Raw genomic sequence first — 22,906 nt, 5'->3', positions numbered from 1 at the left:
GGTAACTGTTCTAGGACAAGAGAGACAGAAGCATCCATACAACTAGATCTATCATACCATTCTCCTTGCAATCTTCCGCAACATAAAGGATCTCAATAGCTTTCGGCCTGAACGGCAACACATACATGCTGGTCCGATCGGATCCGAACCGGTGCAGTCTCCGACATGTCCGCTGCAGGATTCTGACAGGCGCAGATGCACCTGCCTGGCCCCCACGTGGCTATCCGACGTGGTCTATAGATCTCTCTAACGACGTTCGGATAGTATACGAGTTGCAGGAGGCTCATCGCCATGCCATGCGACGAGGTGAGATGTTAGTGCTGATCGGGAATGTAAATCTTCAAGCTGAAACCATGGATCCCATCCGTGCGGAACCATCCCATCAGTATCCAATCAACAGCCGGATAAACTGACTTCAATGTTATGTCATGCCTAGCATTTTTGGACAAAGGATACGAAGGATGAAGTTCGTATCACGAGCGGGGAGGTGGCTATGCTTCTCGAAACATTCCTCTGCTGAGACCACAATGCCAGTACTGGTACACCTTCGCTACACCGGACCGGATCAGGAGTCATACCAAGAGGGACATGTAGACAGGATTCAAACGAGTGGGGGCGAGACCAAGGAAGTTACAATGGTCAAGACTGAAATGAGAGCGTTGAAGAAGTATATAAAGAACCAGACTGGAAGTTGATGAACCTCCATGAACAGTCTCAACGCTTCAATCACAGCAATCACCTCAAGAAACCAAAATCCCAGCGACTCTCTGTCGATCTCAATCTCTACAATCTCATCTCCATCTCCATCAGCCACGATGTACTTTCCTCTTGCCTTTGCAACCTTCGTCTTCTCGGCCCTGGCCCTGCCAACCGGGGGCAACAACAAGGTTCTCCCTGCCTGCGACGCGACCCCTCGTCCTTGTTCGTGTCCTGCGGGCACCTTCTTGCAAAACTCCACCAGCTGGGCGACTTGGCCAGTGCCTGCAAAGGAAATCTCGGACATTACTGCCAACTGTTTGTGAAACCTCGTGCTTACTCGATATGCCATGGCTGACCGGGATAGTCTTTGAAACGGCCTGGTTTGGTACCAGTCCCACCGAGACCCATGGCGAGCCCTACACTCCGGGAGCCGAGCGCGTTCTGTATGGAGAGCTTCCCAACGCGGGCGTGTATCCGATGACCGAAGAGGTGAGAGAGATACTTTGAGGCAAGCATCTGAGCACGGCTAACTGTGTCACCAGTTGAGAACGTTCAAGTGGCTGCCGCGCAACAAGGGCTACCAGCTCACCTTCGGACTGGCTGACGTGCCCTTCTACTACAACACTACTTCCGGACCCGCTGGCCAGCTTGGTGGCACCTGGGAGTGGGTGGATGTGCACGCCATTGGCAAGAAGGAGACGTACATGCTGTGGAACATCCATGCCTGTTTCTCCTCTGCTTACGGTACGTCTTATTGCTTCCGAGGACCACTGGTTGTGTTACTAATGCTGGGCAGACTTTGCGGGATTCCACGAGAGCGCTATGAACAACATCACGGCCATCTTGAAGGCGGAAGGAAAGATGACGGGAGAGATGAACGGGCCTCACTCTTACTAGTGAACAGTGTTGGAATTAGTGTCTTTGTGCTGTGATTGTTTTGTGTTTTGTGTACGAGATTGCATTGTGGAAGGACCACTAAGCACTCCTGTTGATTTGCGGGTTAAACAGGATACTTCGATAGTTTGGAGTTAAAACAGCATTCAATACTTTTCTAAGTTTCACAAAATGTCTTGCCAAGCAAAACGGTTATCCTCGGAACTTTCACATGATCAAGAAACGGCCAGTTGGTAATGCAGTTGACTCATCAAAGGAATAACTCTGACACAGAGACAGTCAGCAGCATTGCCTCTGTTGTTGATTATCGGCTGTGCGGGCAATACGAGAAGCTTATGTGCGCCTCCTGCTCTGCTCTCCCGTCCTCATTATTTTTGGATTATCTCCTCTGTTAAGCTTATCACCGGGTCACACAAGGCTGACACTAGTCGATATCCCAGTCAATACTGCGAAGAATATTGAAGTTTGCAGCCTGGCATTTTATCATAAGGTTTCTGACAGCTGGCAAGGCAGAGTTGCTGGAAAAATAACCCGTGAATAGAGTTGACATCTGAAACATCGGCTATGGTGATCGACAGTCAGGGTCTACTGATAACTTTCAAACAACGTCTGGCTGGCCCCCAATCGCCTGTCAGTGCCTAAAGTGTTGGTTCTGCAGGGTGATTTTTTTCTGAGCCGCTTCTCCAATCTCCAACTCTGCAAAACTTATATTCCCACAGGGAAAGTAATCGCGAGCCCACACAACTACGTTACATCGAATCGATCGCCAAGATTTACCATGGAAACAAGTGGATGAAGAGAAAGATTAAATTGGGTATAGCTCTAGAAACAAATAACAGATGACAGATTTACTCCACAGCAATAGCCTTCTCCACCACCGTCTCCTTCACCTCCCCAGTCTTCTCCGCCTCTTCAGGCTTCTTCTCCACTGCAGCCTCCTTAGCCTGCTCCTTCGCTTTGGCAAAGTGTTCGCACATGGCATAACCGCCCCGCTCGTTGAAGAACAGGTTCAGATACATCCACGTCTCACGGGCGTAGCCTTCAGCACGAGGGAACATGGCCTGTTCGTATTGCCCCACTGCGGCGGAGAGACTATTTGCACCTGCAAAGGGCTGGCCATCTTCCCAAGTGCTCTTGCGCGCGATGATGGCCCGTGCCAGCTCTAGAGCATCTTCCATCCCCACATTCACGCCAACTCCCGCAAATGGTGTCATCAAGTGGGCGGCATCGCCAATAAGAGTCAAACTAAAACCAAAATTAGCTCAGCCCAACTTGTCTGAAGAGAAACAGCAACAGGAAGAGAACTGAAACTTACCCTGCACGGTGCTGCCACTTGTGACCGATGGGAAGCATGTACATGGGGCGGGGCACCAAATCGTCGTCTGCTTCCAGCATGAGATTCTTGGAGTCATCGTTGAACCCTTCATAGTAGCGATCGACAAACTCCCGCTTGGCCTGCTGCGGCTGGGTCCAGTCGATGCCGCACGTCGTGTGCCAGTTTTCCGGCAGCCGCATGAACCCGTAGGTCCGGACGCAGCCATCGCCGTTCCGCTGCGACAGTACAGTCGTGTGGCTGCCGAGAGTCAGGCACATGCCCTTGCCGACGCGCTGGGCTAGAGCCGGGTCTTTTTCGTCGATGGCGCTGTATTTGAAGTCTACGCCAGAGATGCCCGAGAAAATGGGCCGGGTGTCCGTGAGCAAGTGGCGCACCTTGCTCCAGGCCCCGTCGGCGCCAACCACCAGGTCGAACCCCGTCTCGGTGTGGTCGTGGAAGTGCAGATCGTATTGCAGACAGGTGCCCGTAGCTTCAGTGGTGACCTTCTTAAGTTTGTGGCCCCAGCGCAGACTGCCCCATTCGAGCGAATCAATGAGCATGCTGCGCAGCTTGACCCGGTCGACTTCTGGACGTCCATTGAAAGAGTCTGGGCGCTTCTCGCCGTAATCGGAACCTTCGTCGAGCAGCAGTGCACCGTCGGGCTGGTAAATCTTCAACACCTCGCCCTCCGTGCGGGCAACTGCAAGGAACTCTTCGAAAAGACCACACTCCCGCAGGGCCACTTGTGCAGACCCCTCGTGGATGTCGAGGCAGCCACCCTGAGTACGGGCATGGCGGTTTTCCTCTGCCTCGTAGACGATACAGGGGATGCCGTTGTGTTGCAGCAAACGGGCCAAGGTAAGACCGGCAGGGCCCGCTAGTGAAGTCAGCCTTGAACTATAACATTGGCAGAGGAATAGACTCACCGCCGATGATTGCAATTTTAGGAGGAGTCATTTTCAAGGTTGATGTGTCTGAGAGAGATGGAGTTGAGAAGCTGGATGGATGTGGATGTGGATGGAAGTCACCGGTTAGGACGAGCAAAGTGTGTTATTTATAGGCAAATAAGGTGATTCTAGCCGACTTCGATGGCAGGGAAGAGAGAACGACTTGTCAGATGAAGCATAAGGCATGCCGGATCCGACAGCGGATCCGAGACTCTGCAAACCCTGGGGAGCTGCCCTAAATGCTTACTCTAATACGAGTCGGGGCCCCCGTACGATCATCGATCGCGGGTTTGGGGGCCGAATTCAACCGTTCGTGTTCTGAAACTAGCGGGTTTCAATTCCGCAGGCACATCTCAGCTTGCATCTCGACTCATACTTCGACTCACATCGTGATTCCTGCAAGATCCTGGCGGCCACGTTTTCGGAGATGGCAGGGATCCTGCCGGATTTGTTGTCCAGGAGAAAGGCGTCATCGGAGGAGAGTCTAAGGCGTCTGGCAGAATGAGTTACTTGAAGCGGCTTGGAAGTGAAGTTATACGAAATGGACGACCATAAAAGCAGAGGAGTCTGCTCGTGGCATCAACTCTATCATCAGCGCAGCAACACATCGGAAATATCACAGTCTTTCCCCTCAATCGTCTAGAATCCCTTAAGATTACACACCACTTGAGGACTTGTATCATTAGCACCTTTCTTGTTTAGCATTTGTTAGCATCATGCAGTCCCAACAGATCATCGTCTCCCATGCCGCCCGGCTTCTTCAACTTCCCCTTGAGAGCGTGGACCTGGAGTCCAGCTTCGTCAACCTGGGTGGCCATTCATTGCTTGCATTGGGGCTGGCCTCCGCATGTAAGCGCGACGGTATTGCCTTGACCATGGAGTCTATTCTCCTGAGCAGCAGCATGGCCGAGCTCGTGGCTTCCGCCGTTGTTGAGGGTCCAGTAACGACCCATGTGCCTGTCGTTTACCAACCAGCAACACCCCAGACGCGGTCAGCCCCTGTCCAGAAGGATGTGCCTCGCAGCAACACAGCATCTGCCCTGACAGAAATGCAGATGTCATTTCTGCACAGCCACGAAACGACCCCGGGTTCCAACATGATCAACTTCTTCGAAACATACGAGACGGCCCACCTGCCTGTCATTAAAGCCGCCTGGCAGGCTGTCATCCAGACCGAGCCCATCTTCCGCATGTCCTTCGAGTCAGATGCCTGCCATGAAACACCGTCGGCACCTTTCACATGGACGGAAACCGTGGTCGACTCGCAGGAAGCCTATGATGCTGCCATCGCGCGGGACGTTCACCCGGATACCATTCAGTGTGCATTTGAGGTTGTGACATTGCCTTCAGCAGGCATCAGCACGGTCATCTGGCGTGTCCACCACGCCTTTGTCGACGGGATGTCTGGTCAGCTTGTCTACGGCAAAGTCCGCGATGTCATCAATGGTCGTGCTATCACCGCCGGTGCCCCATTCGGCGAGGTGGCTAACCGACTCCGTGTCTTCCAACAGGAACATCGCCAAATTCACCAGCAATTCTGGGCGCAGCAGCGGGAGAAGCATCCCCAGCCTGCCGCTGAACTCGTTCTTCCTCCAGTCCGTGAAGAGATGCCTGCGGGTATCGACAATGTCACTTTCAATGTTCCCCTGGAAGAGATCTCCACTCGTGCTCGTCAAATTGGTGTCTCTCTGTCTGCCTGGTACCACGCTGCCTGGGCCATGGCACTCTCTCTGTATACCGACTCTGATTCTGTTGTATTTGGCACCGTCCTGGCTGGTCGTAACTTGCCTATCGCAGGCATTGAGGATACCATTGGCCCGCTGATCAACGTGCTGCCCTTCCATGTGTCCATCGACCGCAAATTGTCGACTGCGGAGTATCTCCGTGCGGTGTTTGCCCACTCAGTCCAGCTGGCATCAGTACAGAGTTCCGTCCCGGATGACGGATACACCCGCAACTTCACCTCTGCACTGGCGATGGAGTTCGAAATGCAGGCATCTGACAGTCACGCAGTCCGACCCGTGAAGGAGTCATGGTTCCGCGTCGTGCCCGACACTCCTCTGTCGATCTACACGACATACACTGGAACTCTGCGTTTGTGCTTCCGGCCACAACAGTTCCATCGTGTGGACATTCAGATGCTTGCAGACCACTTCCATCATGCACTGAATCTGCTTTTGTTTGAGCAGACCATGGAGGGCTGCATGAAGAACATCCTGACCGACGACTGCAAGGAGACCCTCATGCAGATGGGGAACTGCCAGACTGACTCGACCTCCTTGTGCTCCATCCACGACGACCTCGTCACGCTCTTCGAACGCGCTGTCCGCGAGACTCCCAACGGCATCGCTGTGGAAAAGGCTGGCACTCAGTTGACATATGCGGAGATGGATCGACAGGCCAGCATCCTGGCTGCAAATTTGCAGATTCAACCTGGCGAAGTCGTCTGCGTCTTGGCCGACCGGTCCATCAACTGGATCGTTTCTATCTACGGCATCCTCAAGGCTGGTGGCGTCTACTCTGCCCAGGACCCTGGTCTGCCCGACCACATCCGCAACACCAACTTTCAGACAGCCGGTGGGAAGTTGTACCTCACGCCTGCCACGTCCCAGAAGCATCTTGCTCCCGAAGCATGCAACCTGTGCTTCTCCGTCGAGGAACTGATCGCCACTATCCCCGACAACTTCACTCCCCACCACCGATCCGCACCCCAGCCCGAAGACAACGCCTATCTATGCTTCACCTCCGGCTCGACCGGCAAGCCGAAGGGAGTGATGTGCCACCACGCCGGTCTCGTAGCCTTCCAGAAAGATCTCGAGGTCCGACTCTTCGCCGCTCCTGGCCAGCGCATCTCGCAGCTCATGTCGCCCGCATTTGACGGCAGCATCCACGAGATCTTCTCGGCTCTCTGCTACGGCGCTACTCTAGTACTGGCTGATGGTGCCGACACGTTTGCCCACCTGAAGAAGAGCAACGCCGCCATTCTGACCCCCTCCGTGGCCAAGATCCTCCTGCCTGAGCAGTTCCCCGAGCTGCGCACCGTCTACCTCGTTGGTGAACCCGTGCCACAGTACGTCAACGACGTCTGGTCCAGCGCCACTACCCTCTACAACATGTACGGCCCTACCGAAGCCACCTGCGGTGCTACCATCCAACGTCTGCTTCCTGGCCAGCCCGTCACCATCGGCGGCCCTAACGCCACCACGCGCATCTACATCCTCGGCCAGAACGGGCAGCTCCTCCCTCCCGGAGTGGTCGGGGAAATCTACTGCGCCGGTGTGCAGGTAGCCAACGGCTACCTCGGTCGTCCTGAGTTGAACGCGGAGCGGTTCCTGCCCGACAACATTGTTGCACGCCCAGGCGAGAAGATGTACCGCACTGGAGACCGCGGCTACTTCAACCGATTCGGCCAGGTTGAATGTCTCGGTCGCAATGATCGCCAGATCAAGCTGCGCGGTTACCGCACTGATCTGAATGATCTAGAGATCCGCGTTGCCAATGCCATTCCCGAATCCACCGCGGTCGCTATCTGCCCCAAGGACGATTACCTCGTTGCCATGATCCAGCCGGTGACTCTCAAGGTCACTGATGTCCGCCAGCGCATGTCCCAGGTGCTGCCAGTGCATGCCATGCCCCGTCGTATCATGGTGGTCGACAAGTTCCCAATGACGCCTGCTGGCAAGCTCGACTACAAGGAGATCGCCAACCAGTGCACAGTGGTAGCTCAACCAGCCGCCAAGCGCACCCTCTCCAGCAAGACGGAGCACTCCCTTGCCGAGTTGTGGAAGGATCTCCTCTCGCTGGGCTCAGACAGCGATGCCCTCACTCCGGAATCCAACTTCGTCGAGCTGGGCGGCCACTCCGTCATGCAACTCCGTCTCGCCAGCAGAGTCTCCCAAACCTTCGGGGTGAAGGTGCCCGTCCCACGCATCATCCAAGCCGCGAACCTCTCCGAACTGGCCCAGACAGTGGACGGTCTCATCTCTCAGATCTCCTCCCCAGATGCATCGATCATCAAACCCCTCGGTCGTAACCGCGTGTCTCCCATTGAGCGAGAATGGCTGGAGAAGTACCAGCTGCAACTCGGCACGTCCGCCTTCAATGTTACTTTCGCCTGCAAGATCGACAGCACTAAGGTAGACAGCGAGCATCTCATCGCCTGCTGGAACGCCGTGCTCGCCCGCCACGACATCTTCCGCAGTCGCTCGCACCTCGACTACCGCGGCAAGGGACCCCGACGCACCTACGCTCGCTACTGTCCGCAGGTCATGCGCGTCCACGGCTTCAACCTCTGGCGCGAAGCCAACAGACCCTTCCACCCTGATCGCCAGCACCCGATCCGAGTGATCGTCTCCAAGTCCATGATGCTCGTCGCCATGAGCCATCTCATCGCCGACCTCACCACCCTACAGGTCATTCTGGGCGAAGTGGTCCGTCTGTACCGCGGCGATGGCCTCGGCCCCGTGAAGCGCAACTACCACGAGACAACGCAATGGAGCTCCCAGGCAACCGCCAACGAGCGCGACTGGTGGGTGCGGTACCTAGGCAACACCACCGTCCAGCGGGAAGCCCTATACAGCATCCCCAACCTGACCCACCGCTCCAGCTACGGCGGCCAGACACACCTCGTCCGACTGGACCAGAGTCTCGCTACACAGGCCATTCAATACACCGAGACGAACAGCGTCACGCTGCACCAGCTAGCACTAGCCTCGGTGGCACTAGCCCTACAGTCTCATCGCAACGACACGGACGTCGTCCTGGGTGGACCATACTTCAACCGCGGACAGGACGATCTCGACACGGTCGGATTGTTTCTAGAACCCATCCCTATTCGTATCCAGTTCTCGGCTTCGCGGGATCCGACCGCCGCATCGACCAAATCCTTCGTTCGTGCCGTCCAACGGTCCAGCCAGTCGGCCATTGCGCATGCGATTCCATGGAACCAGCTGCTTGAGGCGGTGGGTGCTGCCGAGATGACTGATTTCCCGAATCATCCCTTGTTGGATGTCATGGTTACTTTCCATGATGATCGCTCGTCGCCGAAGTTGCCGGTCGAGGGACTCGATCCGTTGGTTACGTATACGAAGGGGTCGAAGTTTGCGTTGTTGGTGGAGTTTTGTGCCATTTCTGATCGAACTATTTTGATGCGGCTGGAGCATGATACGGAGTGTATTGAAAAGGAGAAGATTCAGGGCGTGGAGAAGTTGATTTTGGAGGCGTTGGGGATGATTGTGTCTGGACAGGGGTATGGGGCTATTAAGGAGAGGATGAGGGGGATGGCGGGAAGTGTTGGGGGAGAGAATAAGAAGGTGGAGAGGTACTTTGGCAAGAGATTGACGGAGCTGAGGAGTGAATAGTGGTTAGAATTGGCATGTGTCTAGATTGTGATGTTCTTATAGATTTGCTTTGGGTATGGAGTTCTGGATATAGAATGTCATGATTCTGCTATGATTATTGCTTGCTTAACTGATTAAGATACACAAACAGAAAGTGAGTACAGGCCTCAAGTACCAAGAGTTCGGATTTTGTACTAGACGAACATAATGACTTCGACTTCGGACTATGCAACGGCGCACGCTGACATTGATATCTGTCATCACTAAATGCTAACCACCATACTATCATCCACAAATGGGCATCCCATCCGATACTCATCCCCGGTCGGGATAGAGCGGGAAAGAAATCAAGCAACATCCCGTACATTCGCAAACGTATACCCACTACTCGACACCCCCGCAGGCACCCAAAACAGCTGCCACACCGTCGAGACATTGGTATCCTTGACATAGAACGTATCAAACAGCTCCCCAGAGTCGGATTCATACATGATCCAGCCCCCATACCAGATCCATTGATCAGTTACGGCATCCGAGGGGGTGTCATCGCCCGTGAAGCCAACCTCGGTGACCTCGTCCGCGTTGGGGCGGATGTACAGTAGAGTGTCGTCGGGGAGGGTCACGCCCTCGGTGAGAGCCTCGGCGAAGACTTCGTCGGAGCTGTAGGTCACTGTGTGGGGTTAGTGCTGCCATGGGTCTTGAGAGGGGAGGGAGGGGTAACTGACTGGTGATGTCGGTCACGACGGAGCCGTAGGTCCAGTCGGAGGCGGTTCCAAAGTAGGCCAGTCCTATGTTCAGTCAGTATTAATGATAGTGGTAAAGGGGGGTTGGTCTTACCATCAGCGTAGAATAACTTGACGGGTTCAGAGGTAAGTCCATAGGCGTAGAGGGTGAAGTTGCCGTCCGGATTGCGCTTGGTCAAGTCTCCCAGGGGACGCAGAGGGTTGGCAGCCACGCTGCCGATGGCGACAAGTCCAGAGAGGACGGTGGTTGTGGATGAGGCCTTCATTGTTGCTATTGGTATACCTGAGTGACTGTTAAGAGTCTGTTGGGTGTGTGATGTCCTTATATAGACGATTCTTCACCGGTAGGAGGCACCCAATGGGCAATACTTCTTCCGCAGCCGTGAACATCTGTGATGATGCTAGGCTAGCAGCCATCCTGGACACGTCATCACAAGTCGACTTGGATGGAAGGAAGCCGAAGTGGAGGAGCCAAGGACCCTAGCCTTCAGCCTCATATCCACCCAACTTGGTTTCTTCAGCTACTAGTTAGCGACGGTAGTCTGAATCAAGATTAGAAGAGCCTAAGCCAGTTTAGCTTCTGCAGCACAGCTTCCCGAGTCGTGGGCTAGTGCTTGTGATGAGGCGAAGGAGTGAGCCGTTCATTCTAGCACTCTGCAGGATACGAGCTTGGTTGTTGATACGAGGTTTGTCATGATTACTTCATGAATAGATAGTAGATATTGTAGACTACGGAGTGGTGTGCTGAGTGATGTATGTAAAGACGCTTGACCCACAACAGTCTTGACCCTAGATCGGAACAGGGGTTTAGGAATTCGGAAACCTCGCCTTAAACGCACGCATGCATGACCACCCAGCCACACTTTTGACAGCGCCTAAACAGTCTGCTGGAGAAGCTGCATCGCCCAACACGCCTCCCGTTTGGGCTAATACTTGCTTAATCTGCGACCGTCGCTCATTGAGGTCCCGCAGCATGCGGCAAGGCGCGAACTCATCGTCGTGGACAATACTAGACGCTGCAGGTTCCTCTAGGCTGACGGCGGGATCGGCCAGCAATTCCAGACGCAGTGCCTCTTCCGCCAGGGCGAGAATCCAATTGGAATCAAAAGGGCCCTCTCGATGCGGCCACGCCCTAAGGAGCTTTATGGCTCTCCATCGAACGCGATAATCCCGACAAATCATGGCCCCATCGTACAATGGTGGAAGAACGCCCACGTCAATACTGATGGTGGGACGCTCAGGAAACCTGGCCATGATTGACTCAGCAAAGGAAACAATCTTGTCGAGGGCAGGCGTGAAGGCAGCTAGGGCAGCTTCGTTTCCGGCCAGGGGGGTTGTGTCCAGCGACACCATCAGAGCGAGGTATTGGAGATGAATCAATTCGGCACTTCGCTGCTCTTTGCGATCCAGGGCATAGTAGGAGCTGCGGTAGAATGGCTCGAAGGAATGCCAAAACCGGGAGGCCAGGGACCGGGCCCGCAGCTGGCTCGATTGAATAATAGTGTAGTTGCGCGTGATTTCTTCCTTTGACATTCCCATACCTGAGATCATAAAACGGTACGCAGCGCTTGTGACGAGGTTGAAGGCAGCACGAGCTTCCTTCAGGTTGGCGAAGCCGACCGCTGATGTCGGTCGCGACTGCCACTGGGTCGGCAGGGTATCGATGCACAGCAGAGGTCCCCCGACTCCATAGTGAGCGGAAATAATGTCGAGCTGTGCAAAGGCAGCCACCAGACACCGTTCCACCAGATCTTGGCGGGGCGTGGGTGCCACCAATTCTCGCTCTGCTTGAAGCTCGCGGAGGATGTGCAGACCACTCTGGAGATGGGTAAAGGCACCGTCGTATTGTCCCTGCAGCAGATCGGACAGGACAAAGAGCAAACAACAGAGGAGGGTGACGTTGCGCAACCGGGGATCAGGGGAGGCCCGGCGCCGGATGAGAATCTGAAAAGCACGGCCCAGCTGCTCTTGCGCAAAGCGCAGCCATGGGCCTTGGCTCCTCCCGGGGAAGTTGGCAGCCAGGGGCATTCCTCTGGTCTCTGAGTCTTTGTGGATCGCACTGAGGGCCACGGTCGCATGATACACCTCTGGCTCCGACTGACCCATCTGCAGCACGAGATGCTGCCAGAGAGTGGAGTCGAACATCTCGCGGAAGGTGGGCGCTGTATGATGCTGGAAGTAGGAGAAACAGCGGCGTTCGTCGGAGGTGATGGTCCATCGGAAGCCACTTCCCAGGTCAGCGCTGATCTTAGTCCCGGGATTCTTCACCAAAGGCAGTCTCTGCACCTCGTAGCCATCGCATACGCGACCCGTGGAGGTACATCTGTGGCAGGCGCGTGGGGTTTCGTCACACTTCACGCGGCGAGCTCTGCTCCAAGTCAGTAGCGACAGGTGGGGACCTGGGTCATTTTCGTAGACCTACCGACAAGTGCGACATCCCGTTCTCGATCTCTTGCAGCCAGGTCGACGACGCGTAGAGTCCGAACGAAACGGTAGCAGCGTGTTAGGATGGTCCATGCTCCTATGTACGGGAAGGCTCAGTTGAAGTGCGTTGTTCCGAATCGTGGCGATACGCGAGGGGAACGAAAAGAGGATTAACGCCTAGAAAGACGAAAATGGCTAACAGAGGATTGGCCAGCAAATTCCGTCTGGATTGTGATTGATCGGCATGCAGACATCCGCCGTCTAGCGCGGCCACTAACACCACCGCAGCAGACTCGAAGGAGGTTAGTCCGCTCTAGTTTCTTCCTGGAGGATTAAGGATCCGGGGCGAAGCAGTGAGAGACAGATTCAGTGCACATGATGAAATTACGATAGAAAATGGGCTAAATCGAAGAGATCACAAAAGTGGAGAGGAGAGGTGCATGAATTTCCTGCGCTGATAATCGTGTAGCTGCCGATCACAGGCCCTCAGGTTGGTTATACATATCATCGTGCTCCTTCTCACGACCCTCCAGGCGTGTCAACTGCAGCCGCTTACTGGCCGACCGTAAGGCACCGTCACGCGCATCAACCAACGGTCGCACCCATTGCTCAACCACTCCGGTATTCTTTTCCTTGTCAGCCTGACTCTGCACGGGAAACCAGGTATCGGCCAGACCAGTCGACCACCCATTAATGTAAATATTCTCCCAGTTTCCGCGCGGCACCAGGTAGGTTTCATGGTAAATGGCCAGATGCGGATGGTCCTTGGCGATGCGGGCCCACCAGCGCACCCCTTCCATGTGGATCTCATCGTGCGCGAACTGATGGAGAGCAGCGTAGTCGCGGAGGTAGAAGATGGTCATGGACTCATTACCCGCTGCACTGTCGCTCTTCAGCCAGTGCGAGGAGCCCAATAGACCGTACTTGACAGGGTTGGCGCGCATGTTCCGTCGCATCTTATCGGCACTGTCGCCCAATTCCTTCATGCCTGGAGCGAGCAGCCCGAGAGGATGGTGGCAGCGTGCACCCAAATGGAAGACCACGATAGACTCGCCCGCCGGTTCACTGCCAAAGGTGCCATCGGGCCGGGGATACTGAGCACTGCGCTTGATAGGGATGGATCCCGCCAGGTACCGGTTGGGGGTCAGGTGGCAGGCCATCAGCAGATGGTCGATGGTTCTGTAGAGGAGGATTGCCGCGGTCGGAAGCAGGGACAGGGGACCCAGCAGTAGAAATGCACAGCCTTGCACGAGGCCACCCAGGAGGAGCCACGAGGAGAGGGTAAGGTTGTCGCGAACCATGGGCGAGAAAGATCTCGTGGAGTCGGGCAGTGGAGTCGGGCCATCGCCACGGTCGCGTGGAACAGCCCGGGGTGGGAGGAGCGGTTTGAAGGTAGCCATAGTGTAATGATGGGTGACTGAATATCACTTTGGGATGTCACTGAATCCCATGTGGCTCGGGGTTGGATTTATAGGGCACTGAAACGTTGGGTCAGATGGCATCGGGCAGTGCCCATCCTTCGCTGACCTGGTCCACTTTTCCACTTAGGGCATTGGTTGTTGGATGTGGCTGCGGCCGCTTCCCCACAGGAGCAGACGGACGGACAAATCACAGGCGCCTCGACCGTAAGCAACGCTGCGAATGGAAGTGAAAAGGATCCGCCCTCGTATCATGGCCAGCAAGTATTCCATCTTTTCATTATCTACGGGCGACCAGTGCGTTGGGGTTCTCGTGTTTTGAAAGGCAGGCCACTCAAAGTGGAAGGGGTGCAGGACTCTGGGAAAAGTAGGGACATGATGAAAGATGAAGACGAGCATGACCATGCGATCCATAGGGAACCAGTTACACCGCCGGAGATGGATTGCTGAACCGGTCGGGGAATTCAGGTATTCGGCATGCAGGTGGTACGGAAGGAAATGTTACTTCTGATCCTTTTCACATCAAAAGGAACCCCTGAAGGTCCATTGCCATGCACTGTGTAAACGTCGTTGTTGGTTGATCTACCTTTGTGCTACTTGCATGTCTGTACCCGAGTATAACCAGTCAGTCCATCGCCTGTGGGTACTCTGCTGATCCTCTGCTGATCCTCTCAAGGCTTATCGGTCAGGCTTGCCTTGGTATCCGGCTGGGTATGGTTCACCTTTGAAAAAAAATGTCCGTTCCGCTGAATTCATAGTCTACTGCTTCTGCTGATACACTCATATATAGAGGACGCATAACTATAAGTTCATTAAGAACGCTTTAAGTCATTGAATAAGCTGACAACAAAATAGGGCCTCTGTCCTACCCCCGATCAGGTGCCTCGGATAAATATTCCTCCGTCATTGCCTCAGGCAGAGGGGGGATGGGCAGGGAATCTATTATTTGGGGCACATGAATGTATCAAACTCGTGAAAGTGCTCTGTGATTTCTAAGAATCCCAGACACAAAGACAATATCAAATCTGCTGTATATGCTGAGATTCATCAGACAGCATTCATGTTTGCAAGAATGTCATTCTCTTCTAGGAACTCAGCCCACGACTGAAGGCGAAGACCTGAAATCTGCGTTGTCTTAATTCCGGTGTATTGATCAGTTTTGTTATTAAGGCTTTACGTACCTCATTTGCCTGGATAATTCCTGGTGCATCACACACGTTTCCAAAATTCTCAAACATCAAGAGCTGCTCAGTATAATCCAGAGCAATCTCAGGAGATAGACCTTGACTCTCCAGCTTCTTTTGATGCTCATCAGGGCTAATCACATGGTACATTGTTTGCAAGCCATATTCTGGAATATTTTCCGTAAGTCCAACAGATCATGTAACACCAGATAGAAATTTATGTAGGTGTAGTTACTTTTACCAATCATGGCTTGCTTCGCTGCCTCCGAAATGGCTTCACTATAGAAAGCCACGGTCTTTGTGAAGTAGGTGGCCCCATCTTCCAGGAATAGTCGAACAAGCTTGCCTGTGTCGCGAATCGATCCGTTCGGCATGACAGTGGACGGGCTGTGTGGCAAGTACATATGATGCACGCCTTGCGCATCCTAGAATCACCTGGTAAGATTGTATGTCAAGTATCAAGAATGTGGTAATGAGTAACAAGGTAGACCAACGGGCTGGGAGAGGTAGCGCTCGGGATGAGACAGACAGTTCTCAAAATAGTTGGGAAAGAGCACAACGGTAGTCTTGCCCCACAACTCTGGATACTGCTGCTGTATGTAGTCTGCAACTAGACTCTTGCTCTTCCAGTGGTGAATATTTCTCAAGATGCCCCCAGAAACCTTTTCAGGATCTGGTAGTGAGCTCCAGATGAAATGCTCAAGGTTTGAGGTAAGAGCTGCGGCGTCTATAATGGTTCGGCCCTGGGTAGCTTCTGCCTTGGCTGAGCGTGTTGCCCAAAAGTCTGTCATAGCAAATATGGCATCAGCGCCCGTGAACGCCCGAAGCAGGGCGTCGATGCCAGCATTTAGATCAAACGCCTGAACATCTGCCCCAAGTTCTGCCAGCTCTTGTGCTGCTGGCTTGCTCGGATCGCGCGTCAAAGCTCTGACGTGGTACAGATGCGGGCTTTTCAAGAGCTCCCTAGCGACAGGACCTCCCTGTATACGTATCAGCGACCAGAAGAAATATACTGCAATGTTTAGCAAGATCTAAGCATGCAACGGACCTGTGAGCCTGTGGCGCCGATGACAATGACAGTGCGAGGAGACATGTTGACAGGAAGGAAGAAGGCTTATACTGGTACGATGTCAGAATATGATGGGAAAACTGAAAGATACTACAAATATATGCTTACCGGTCAGATATATAGTGGTCGAATGAACTGGAGGGGCTGCTCATGTGCTCGGTCTTCGGCTTATCGGTCTCATCGGGGGCCCGAGAGGATGGAAGGCTGGAATGAATGTACGAGATAATCATGGTACAGTAGCATTGGTTGAGCAATCCGGAATATAGCTAGATACGGACAAGCTTTGACACAAGAATGAAAATAGATACACCAGACATGGTGGTAAGCCAATGACAATCGCAGGGGGGCCAAAAAGAAGTAGTACTGAGTACAAACGGTAACCTAACTAGTCAGTTGTAACATGTAAAATTCATTAGTACTAGTAGTAGTAGCTGGCCGCAAGACAGCCAAAAGGAAGTGAGCGGCTGGCTACCACTGTTTCTTATTAGTACTGGTGCCCAGCATCTGAAGAATTGAGACGTATCATCCTAAGAAAATTGAAAAACCGCAGGCATAATGTGATACCACTGCTACGACGCTTCTTCTGCCGGTTTTCTTACCAGAAATTGACCGTCTTGGGGCGCATTTTATGGGTGCCTCAGGCAACGACAACGCCTGGGCAGCTGCCTGTCATTTGTTTCGTCGATTTTTCTTGCCCTTTGCTCCCCTTCCTCACCGGACGAAGAAGATAGAGGTACTCAAGTTCCTTCGATGACATTCTTGTCATACTGTGGAACTAAATCTCCCATTCCCGCTATCTAGATTGCAGCCGCGATGGCGATCTCCGGAAGGTACACAGGGGATCGCAGCGCAGCCAAACTGACGGTCGCAGAAGCCGCCCGGCAGCACAAGGATGTTTGTTACGACTACTCATGATTCCTCCAAAAACACCTTATTTCCCTTGACCCCCGGATCTTTGCACCCATCCTACGATCCGTCTATCACTTATCTGGGTGCTGAATCCATTACAGCTTCATCATGGCGGCCAGCAGCCTTTTGGCCTCTCTACTCAAGTATGCTTCTCTTTCAGTCGCCATCGCGGTCGGCTTATACGCGACGCTGTTGGGCCTGCTGACAACGCAAACATTCCAATCCCACGTGGTGTACTTGCCTGCCATCGAAATGGCATGGTTTAAAGACCTCAATGTCTTTGAAACCTTTGGCTTTCTACGCAACCAGGTCACCCCTTTTGCAATCCGGACCCTCGATGGAGAGCAGCTTTACGCCTGGCACATTCTGCCGGTGGAACTGTACCGTCGACACGAACAATCCCTGGTTGCGGAGCCCGCAGGATTAGTCTCTGATATTACTTCCCGGCTCTCCTTCCAGCTTCTGCGCGACGATCCTGACGCTCGCCTGATCTTGCACATGCATGGTGCTGGGGGCACGGTGGGTTCGGGCTATCGCGTTCCCAATTACCGGGCGCTGTCCGCTGGCCAGCCAGAGAAGATCCATGTTCTCACTTTTGATTATCGAGGGTTTGGGCGGAGTACTGGTCAACCCTCGGAGGCGGGCCTGATCACCGACGCCCGTGCGGCGGTCGACTGGGCCATGATGGTCGCTGGCATTCCCCCCTCTCGCATTCTCATCTTCGGTCAGTCTATGGGGACTGCCGTCAGCCTTGCCATCACCCGCGACCTTGCTGTCCAAACACCACCCGTGGTATTTGCTGGCAGCGTCCTGGTGGCCCCGTTTGTTGATGTTGCGACGTTGGTTTCGACCTACCGTGTGGCGGGCATGATTCCGATCCTGTCCCCACTTGCGCGCTTCCCATGGCTCTTCGAATCTCTGCAGCGCTTCATCCGGGACAAGTGGCTGAGCAAGGATCGCATTTATGAGTACGTACGGGCCAACGAAGTGAACGGGCAAAGATACTATCTTACCATCATCCATGCGGAAGACGACTACGACATCCCCTCGCACCACAGCCAAGCCGTGTTCTGGCATGCAGTCCGAGGAACTGTACCTGGAGGCATCGGCTACGATGAGCTAGAGCTCAAGAAACCAGGCACCAAAGTAGACCTTGGCGCTGCTGGTACTGTCGTGAATTGGAAGACCGACAATGGCATCATCCGGGAGCAGATCCTGAAGACTGGCTTGCATGATGCTATAATGGGGTATCCGGTAGTTACCATGGCCGTTATGCGTGCCTTCGAATCCGCAAACCCGGCCTTCACGGGTCTGCTGCACGGAAACTAGGACGAACCGACACAGAGGCAATGAAAAGGCCTCCGGGATAGGTTGGATGCACCGCAAAGCAGCTGACAGATTCAGCATAAGTTGTCATTTGCACATAGAACACTGCCAATCCCGAGCTGCTTCTAGCCTACTTAGAGCAGACGATGGTTGAACTACCACCTGCTATGGCTGCTAATGATAGCAACCAGCACCATTATAATCACTATGCAGTTTACGTACCGTTAAAGCTCCTGGTACAGAAGTTAGAACATTCCTCTTAGCCGGGCGTAGTCCATGAGCTTCAAAGCGACTCAGGCCTTTCTGCGAAGTTAGCAACTCTTGAGTCCTCAAATCGCTATCTGATTTCGGTTACCGACTCTTAACCACCCTCACCTCCTTGTGAGAGTCACCGGATGCATGCTACACCTAGTCGCGATAATAAGGAGACAAACGGTTTGATTTGTCTGATGGCGATGTGATAGTGAATGATGGAGACAAGGAAGTGGGGCTGGTCATATTGTATTCGCTGCTGTCCGATATTTCCACGGGTGCTATTGTTGTAGACCATGGGTTGACCTTGTCTTGATTGAATGAGCTTGGCCGATGGCAAGGATAGCCCCAGCTAGCTAGGGTATTTACATATGCCAAGTGAGTTGATTTGACAGGTAACCCATGTTGATGGTCAGGGCTGTTGGTCGGACAAAAAAAATCCCTGTACTTTTTTGGTCATTGGTCATTCCAATATATACAAGGGCTGCTGAGAGATCACGGAAATTCCCTGACCCTCTTGCTTCGCCAACCCCAGCAAGGTCGTCCAATCCAGCGCCATCTTTTCCCTACGCCAAAACATATCCTGACGCAGCACATGATCGATTTGCCATTCTGCACATATCGGGGTCGACGGGCATTCCCAAGCCTATTATCTAGACCCATGACAGCGCTGTGAAGCATATGTACATGCAAAGACTTGATATACACGCTGGCTGCGCAGGCCAGGACAGCTGGAGGTTCGGTAAGCGTATGTATCTCACTCTGTCTCTTCCAAGTAAGCTTATCCAATGGTACCCCACTGCGGGTGTTAACTAGATATGTAGGCTGCTGGACTAGGGCACATCTTTTTAATTACCATACCTGTCGATATTACCTTGATAATGCCTACTGCTGCCGGTCTTCCCAGTATGACCGGGATGGTAGCAGCGAGGAAGCAGACCCCATTTGACTGGGTGATTGTTGTCCTGTTAATCGTACTGGAATTGTCCTAAGCAGCTGATCTGCTGGAGTACTGCGGCAACCATCTGGAGTACATGATGTATTGTGGCGGGGATCTGCCCCAGCCTGTCGGGGCCATAGTAGCCCGCAAGCTGAGGAATCTGAACGGCTATGGCGCTTCTGGGCTGGGGATCCGGAATGTAATCCACGCCATGGGTATATGTAATCCTTTTAAATATTGGTGTTACCTTCACTTCCATCCACAGCTGGGCGTTGAACTCCGGCATGTGTCCGCGGACGAGTATGAGGCGGTGATGGTGCGCACTCCAGAGCGCGAGGGTCACTAATTTCTGTTTTTAATCTTCCCCGACTGTCAAGAATATTATACCAACGACCTCATGCTGCGCTACCCGGATCCCGCCAAGTTAGACCTCTGGGGGCCGTATGCAAGATTGGATGATGTGATTGTTTTTCTCAATAGCAAGAAGACAAATTCCGTCTAGTTGGAGGGTTATATACTTGCCTCTAGCCTGAGGTGACAGGGGCTCTGGTTGCCGCGGCGACATGCTTTCAAGCTGCTCTTATTATTGAACTGGGCCGCTCAGAAGTAGGACTGAGCCCGAGCCACCGGGATGATGTTATTGAAAGACTCCGGCCCAGCATATAGCAGGCGAACGAGGAGTGCCTATCCCATGCCTGCATCGCCAAGAGCCACATTCTTTTTACCACTCCGGAGAAGTCCATGCTGTGTGCCGGAAAGGACACCGTACAATGTGCAGGTATTTTGGCAATGTACACATCAGAGCTCGACGCTCTCTACGCGGATACCGAGAAGCTGGCCCAGCATGACGCTGGCGAAATACCCGGTCCCGGGGCCGTGGATGATGTTGTCAAGGTTGCTGCGTTCACCCGCGCGTCTCTCCTGGCCATTAGGGGTTGGATTGCGGAGAAGGTGTCCAACACAGAAAGTTGGTTTGCTCTATGAATGGACTTGTTGCAGGCAATAATAATGACGTGTGTGCTCAAGCAAGGTCTCGATCTACTAACTCTCACGCCTAACTTTATATAATTGTACCCCTTGATAACGGAGCTCACCCAAGCAGTTCAGCAGCTGGAGTAGCACTGTGATCCTTACCGGCCCCACTGGCCAGCTTGGAGCTTATTTCTCTTTCGGCTCAAGCCGAGTAGCTGCTATCATAGGTTGTTGATAAACTGGGTTTAGAAGTGATATCGCACGCCGTACCACATGGCCGAGACCGATTGTTCCCTGTCACATTTTATTATTAGGTTCCTATAAGTACACCATTTGCCACAGGGTTTTGTGGAAGGGAACGGGGATGAATGAATTGTGTAACATAGTCATCTCTCCCTTGGGGCCAAGTTCTCGCCGATGTAGAAAGTAGTAGACGGGTGATTGGAAGATCGACAGTGGGTAGACCGGACCCAATGTGGAGTTGGATAGCAAGTCGCCAAATCGATACTCGATCACACAACTCGTCCTTAGCCTCACTTATATTGAGAAATCGCTCTACTACAAAGCGGTTCCTTTTCCGACTTGTTGCCACGCTATGATCTAGGTACCAAACATGAACTCTATATTACAGTGGGGCGTTCGGTCGCTGATGATACTAGACATAGTTCTAGCTCGGCAATTTGACAGGTCCGCAAACCACTGACCTGGAATTGTTGAGCGTGGCTTTCCTGTAAGGGGGCTAAATGATGGATGGCATTTGCCGACAGCTGACAGGTGGTGCAAAATTTGCCATTCTGAGCGAGGGTACCATCAATTCCGACACCCTACTTGACTCGATCGGCGGGTGGCTGTACTAGTTGCCATGGCTGCCAATAATACGCTGCAGCAGAGGTTCTGCAACCATCATTGATGACATCAATCAGCACCTTTGCGAACGCGATGTAGATTCACGTACCACTGACACTCCTGACTCTCGCTAAATGACATCTCTTTTATTTGAGGTTGCCCATGGTCTTGAAGGCAAATCACACTCTCCTGTTAACCTCGAGAATCGCCCTGTCACAGCTGACTTCCACTCACGATGGCGGCATCGGAGACTGGTGATCTCGGATACGACCATGATAATCTGCGGCATGTCGTGATTACTGCGACTTGCTTGGCGTTGATCCTTTCTACGCTGTCAGTTGTCCTGCGTCTGTACTGTCGCAAGATCACGGGCACCAAGGTCTTCTTTGATGATTACCTAATAATCGTGGCATTGGTAAGTCCTTATTTTTGAAACCCCCAAGGCTCGTCCAAGTATTGCTGACAGTGGATGCTGGTGGTAGGTCTTCGAATATGCAGTGTCACTGGCTGGAGTTGTCTGTGCGTAACCTCCCAGTATGGTTGACAACTGCACCGGAACGCCTTTGACTAATGAATGGCAGTGCTGTATAACGGGCTAGGCACTCACATCGTATACGTTCCTCCTTCAGATTTGGTAGTGTACTTAAAGGTTGGTAGTTTACTCTGCTTGTACCCCTGTGCTACTGAGCTGACCATCCCGTCAAGACTCTGGCCAGTGGCAGCTTTCTATATACACTATGCATCGCATTCACGAAGCTCTCCATCCTGGCATTATACAAGCGAATCTTTTCCATCCGACCGATGATACTAGCGGCCAATTCCGTCGGAGCGATTGTTATCCTGTGGTGTTTCGGGGTATGTCTGATTGGGGGCGTCGTGTGTATTCCACTGGAGAAGCTCTGGAACCCGACGATTCCGGGCGGATGCATCGACCTGGCCAAGTTCTACTATGGTCTCCAAATTCCGAACATTGTGACTGACGCCGTTATCCTGGCGTTGCCGATGAAACACGTCTGGAACCTACAGGTACCGCGTGCCCAACAGTTTATGTTGACAGGCATCTTCTGCCTTGGTGCTTTGTTAGAATCCTTACTCCTGACTTTTCGGATTACTGTTGCTGACCTGCATATACTATCACCAGAACGCTTGCGTTTGACATCGTACGTCTGGTGACACTAATTGAGCTTTCAAATGCCGGTAGCGATATTACCTGTAAGAATCAAATAAGTCTAACTGAGTTGGATGTACTCTACTGACAGGAGATGCACCATGGAAGATGACCAAGTACCCGCCAGTGTGTGGACCTGCATTGAGCCCGCCGTGGGTATAACAGCCTCTTGCCTGTCGAATATGCGACCACTGTTCCTTTCCTTGACACGGTTGCGCGACAAGATGCCTCGTCTGTTATCCCGACCGTCACAGACTGAAGCGGTGGAGGTAGAGGACTCAAAAATCGTATTCACTCAAACTGTGCGAGTCAACAGTAGTCACGCCGACGAGTCGGACACGGCGTGTCGCAAGGGCCCTTTTGCTGGAACGCCATCGCCTCTGTCAATAGGGACTAATGTATCGATAGATTGATAAGCTGCTGCTTGACAGACGGAGTGATTCAATCGCTGATAAATTTGT

At 53.1% G+C, this 22,906-nt stretch overlaps 9 protein-coding genes across 9 annotated transcripts; 5 read left to right on the top strand and 4 right to left on the bottom strand.

Annotated features, from left to right (window-relative positions):
* Positions 1-815: 815 nt before the first annotated feature.
* On the top strand, positions 816-1,596 carry BO83DRAFT_448776 (uncharacterized protein; the record flags this gene model as incomplete). Its single annotated transcript, XM_025536699.1, has 4 exons — positions 816-1,014; positions 1,064-1,188; positions 1,242-1,443; positions 1,496-1,596. The coding sequence occupies 4 exons, from the start codon at positions 816-818 to the stop codon at positions 1,594-1,596; spliced, it is 627 nt and encodes a 208-aa protein (XP_025386102.1).
* An 845-nt stretch (positions 1,597-2,441) lies between these two features.
* On the bottom strand, positions 2,442-3,903 carry BO83DRAFT_418652 (FAD-dependent oxidoreductase; the record flags this gene model as incomplete). The annotated part of the gene is made up of 3 exons (XM_025534829.1): positions 3,835-3,903; positions 2,909-3,785; positions 2,442-2,838 (listed from the first exon to the last, which is right to left on the bottom strand). Exons 1-3 carry the CDS (start codon positions 3,863-3,865, stop codon positions 2,442-2,444), a joined length of 1,305 nt encoding a protein of 434 aa, XP_025386101.1. The 5' UTR covers positions 3,866-3,903.
* Positions 3,904-4,571: 668 nt separating this feature from the next.
* Positions 4,572-9,215, top strand: gliP (nonribosomal peptide synthetase gliP; the record flags this gene model as incomplete). Its single annotated transcript, XM_025536698.1, has 1 exon — positions 4,572-9,215. The coding sequence occupies one exon, from the start codon at positions 4,572-4,574 to the stop codon at positions 9,213-9,215; it is 4,644 nt and encodes a 1,547-aa protein (XP_025386100.1).
* A 326-nt stretch (positions 9,216-9,541) lies between these two features.
* BO83DRAFT_316962 (uncharacterized protein) lies at positions 9,542-10,203 on the bottom strand (the record flags this gene model as incomplete). The annotated part of the gene is made up of 3 exons (XM_025527687.1): positions 9,542-9,864; positions 9,920-9,982; positions 10,032-10,203. 3 exons carry the CDS (start codon positions 10,201-10,203, stop codon positions 9,542-9,544), a joined length of 558 nt encoding a protein of 185 aa, XP_025386099.1.
* Positions 10,204-10,744: 541 nt separating this feature from the next.
* Positions 10,745-13,662, bottom strand: fmaE (monooxygenase fmaE; the record flags this gene model as incomplete). The annotated part of the gene is made up of 3 exons (XM_025533396.1): positions 10,745-12,305; positions 12,360-12,473; positions 12,863-13,662. 3 exons carry the CDS (start codon positions 13,660-13,662, stop codon positions 10,745-10,747), a joined length of 2,475 nt encoding a protein of 824 aa, XP_025386098.1.
* A 907-nt stretch (positions 13,663-14,569) lies between these two features.
* On the bottom strand, positions 14,570-16,103 carry BO83DRAFT_364547 (NmrA/HSCARG family protein). Its single transcript, XM_025529628.1, has 5 exons — positions 16,012-16,103; positions 15,458-15,943; positions 15,199-15,388; positions 14,961-15,130; positions 14,570-14,904 (listed from the first exon to the last, which is right to left on the bottom strand). The coding sequence occupies exons 1-5, from the start codon at positions 16,054-16,056 to the stop codon at positions 14,827-14,829; spliced, it is 969 nt and encodes a 322-aa protein (XP_025386097.1). The 5' UTR covers positions 16,057-16,103; the 3' UTR covers positions 14,570-14,826.
* Positions 16,104-16,906: 803 nt separating this feature from the next.
* BO83DRAFT_73982 (alpha/beta hydrolase) lies at positions 16,907-18,596 on the top strand. Its single transcript, XM_025537565.1, has one exon. It carries the CDS (start codon positions 17,050-17,052, stop codon positions 18,268-18,270), a length of 1,221 nt encoding a protein of 406 aa, XP_025386096.1. The 5' UTR covers positions 16,907-17,049; the 3' UTR covers positions 18,271-18,596.
* A 1,260-nt stretch (positions 18,597-19,856) lies between these two features.
* BO83DRAFT_428838 (uncharacterized protein) lies at positions 19,857-20,443 on the top strand (the record flags this gene model as incomplete). Its single annotated transcript, XM_025535423.1, has 3 exons — positions 19,857-19,919; positions 19,988-20,065; positions 20,126-20,443. 3 exons carry the CDS (start codon positions 19,857-19,859, stop codon positions 20,441-20,443), a joined length of 459 nt encoding a protein of 152 aa, XP_025386095.1.
* Positions 20,444-21,512: 1,069 nt separating this feature from the next.
* On the top strand, positions 21,513-22,858 carry BO83DRAFT_448767 (uncharacterized protein; the record flags this gene model as incomplete). Its single annotated transcript, XM_025536697.1, has 6 exons — positions 21,513-21,692; positions 21,760-21,796; positions 21,859-21,926; positions 21,983-22,356; positions 22,419-22,489; positions 22,554-22,858. The coding sequence occupies 6 exons, from the start codon at positions 21,513-21,515 to the stop codon at positions 22,856-22,858; spliced, it is 1,035 nt and encodes a 344-aa protein (XP_025386094.1).
* Positions 22,859-22,906: the final 48 nt, after the last annotated feature.

This window comes from Aspergillus eucalypticola (assembly GCF_003184535.1).
Source record: "Aspergillus eucalypticola CBS 122712 chromosome Unknown BO83scaffold_19, whole genome shotgun sequence".
NCBI classification, from domain to species: domain Eukaryota; kingdom Fungi; phylum Ascomycota; class Eurotiomycetes; order Eurotiales; family Aspergillaceae; genus Aspergillus; species Aspergillus eucalypticola.
This window is presented reverse-complemented; position numbering and strand designations above follow the sequence as displayed.

Excerpts from the sequence above, each read along its gene's own strand:
- BO83DRAFT_364547 (XM_025529628.1), bottom strand. The coding sequence starts at position 16,056 with ATGTCTCCTCGCACTGTCATTGTCATCGGCGCCACAGGCTCACAG. Across the intron at positions 15,389-15,457 it reads AGCGCTACCTCTCCCAGCCC|GATGCGCAAGGCGTGCATCA; the intron begins GTTGGTCTACCT and ends AGGTGATTCTAG. Across the intron at positions 15,131-15,198 it reads GCAAGCCATGATTGGTAAAA|AATATGGCTTGCAAACAATG; the intron begins GTAACTACACCT and ends AAAATATTCCAG.
- BO83DRAFT_73982 (XM_025537565.1), top strand. The coding sequence starts at position 17,050 with ATGGCGGCCAGCAGCCTTTTGGCCTCTCTACTCAAGTATGCTTCTCTT.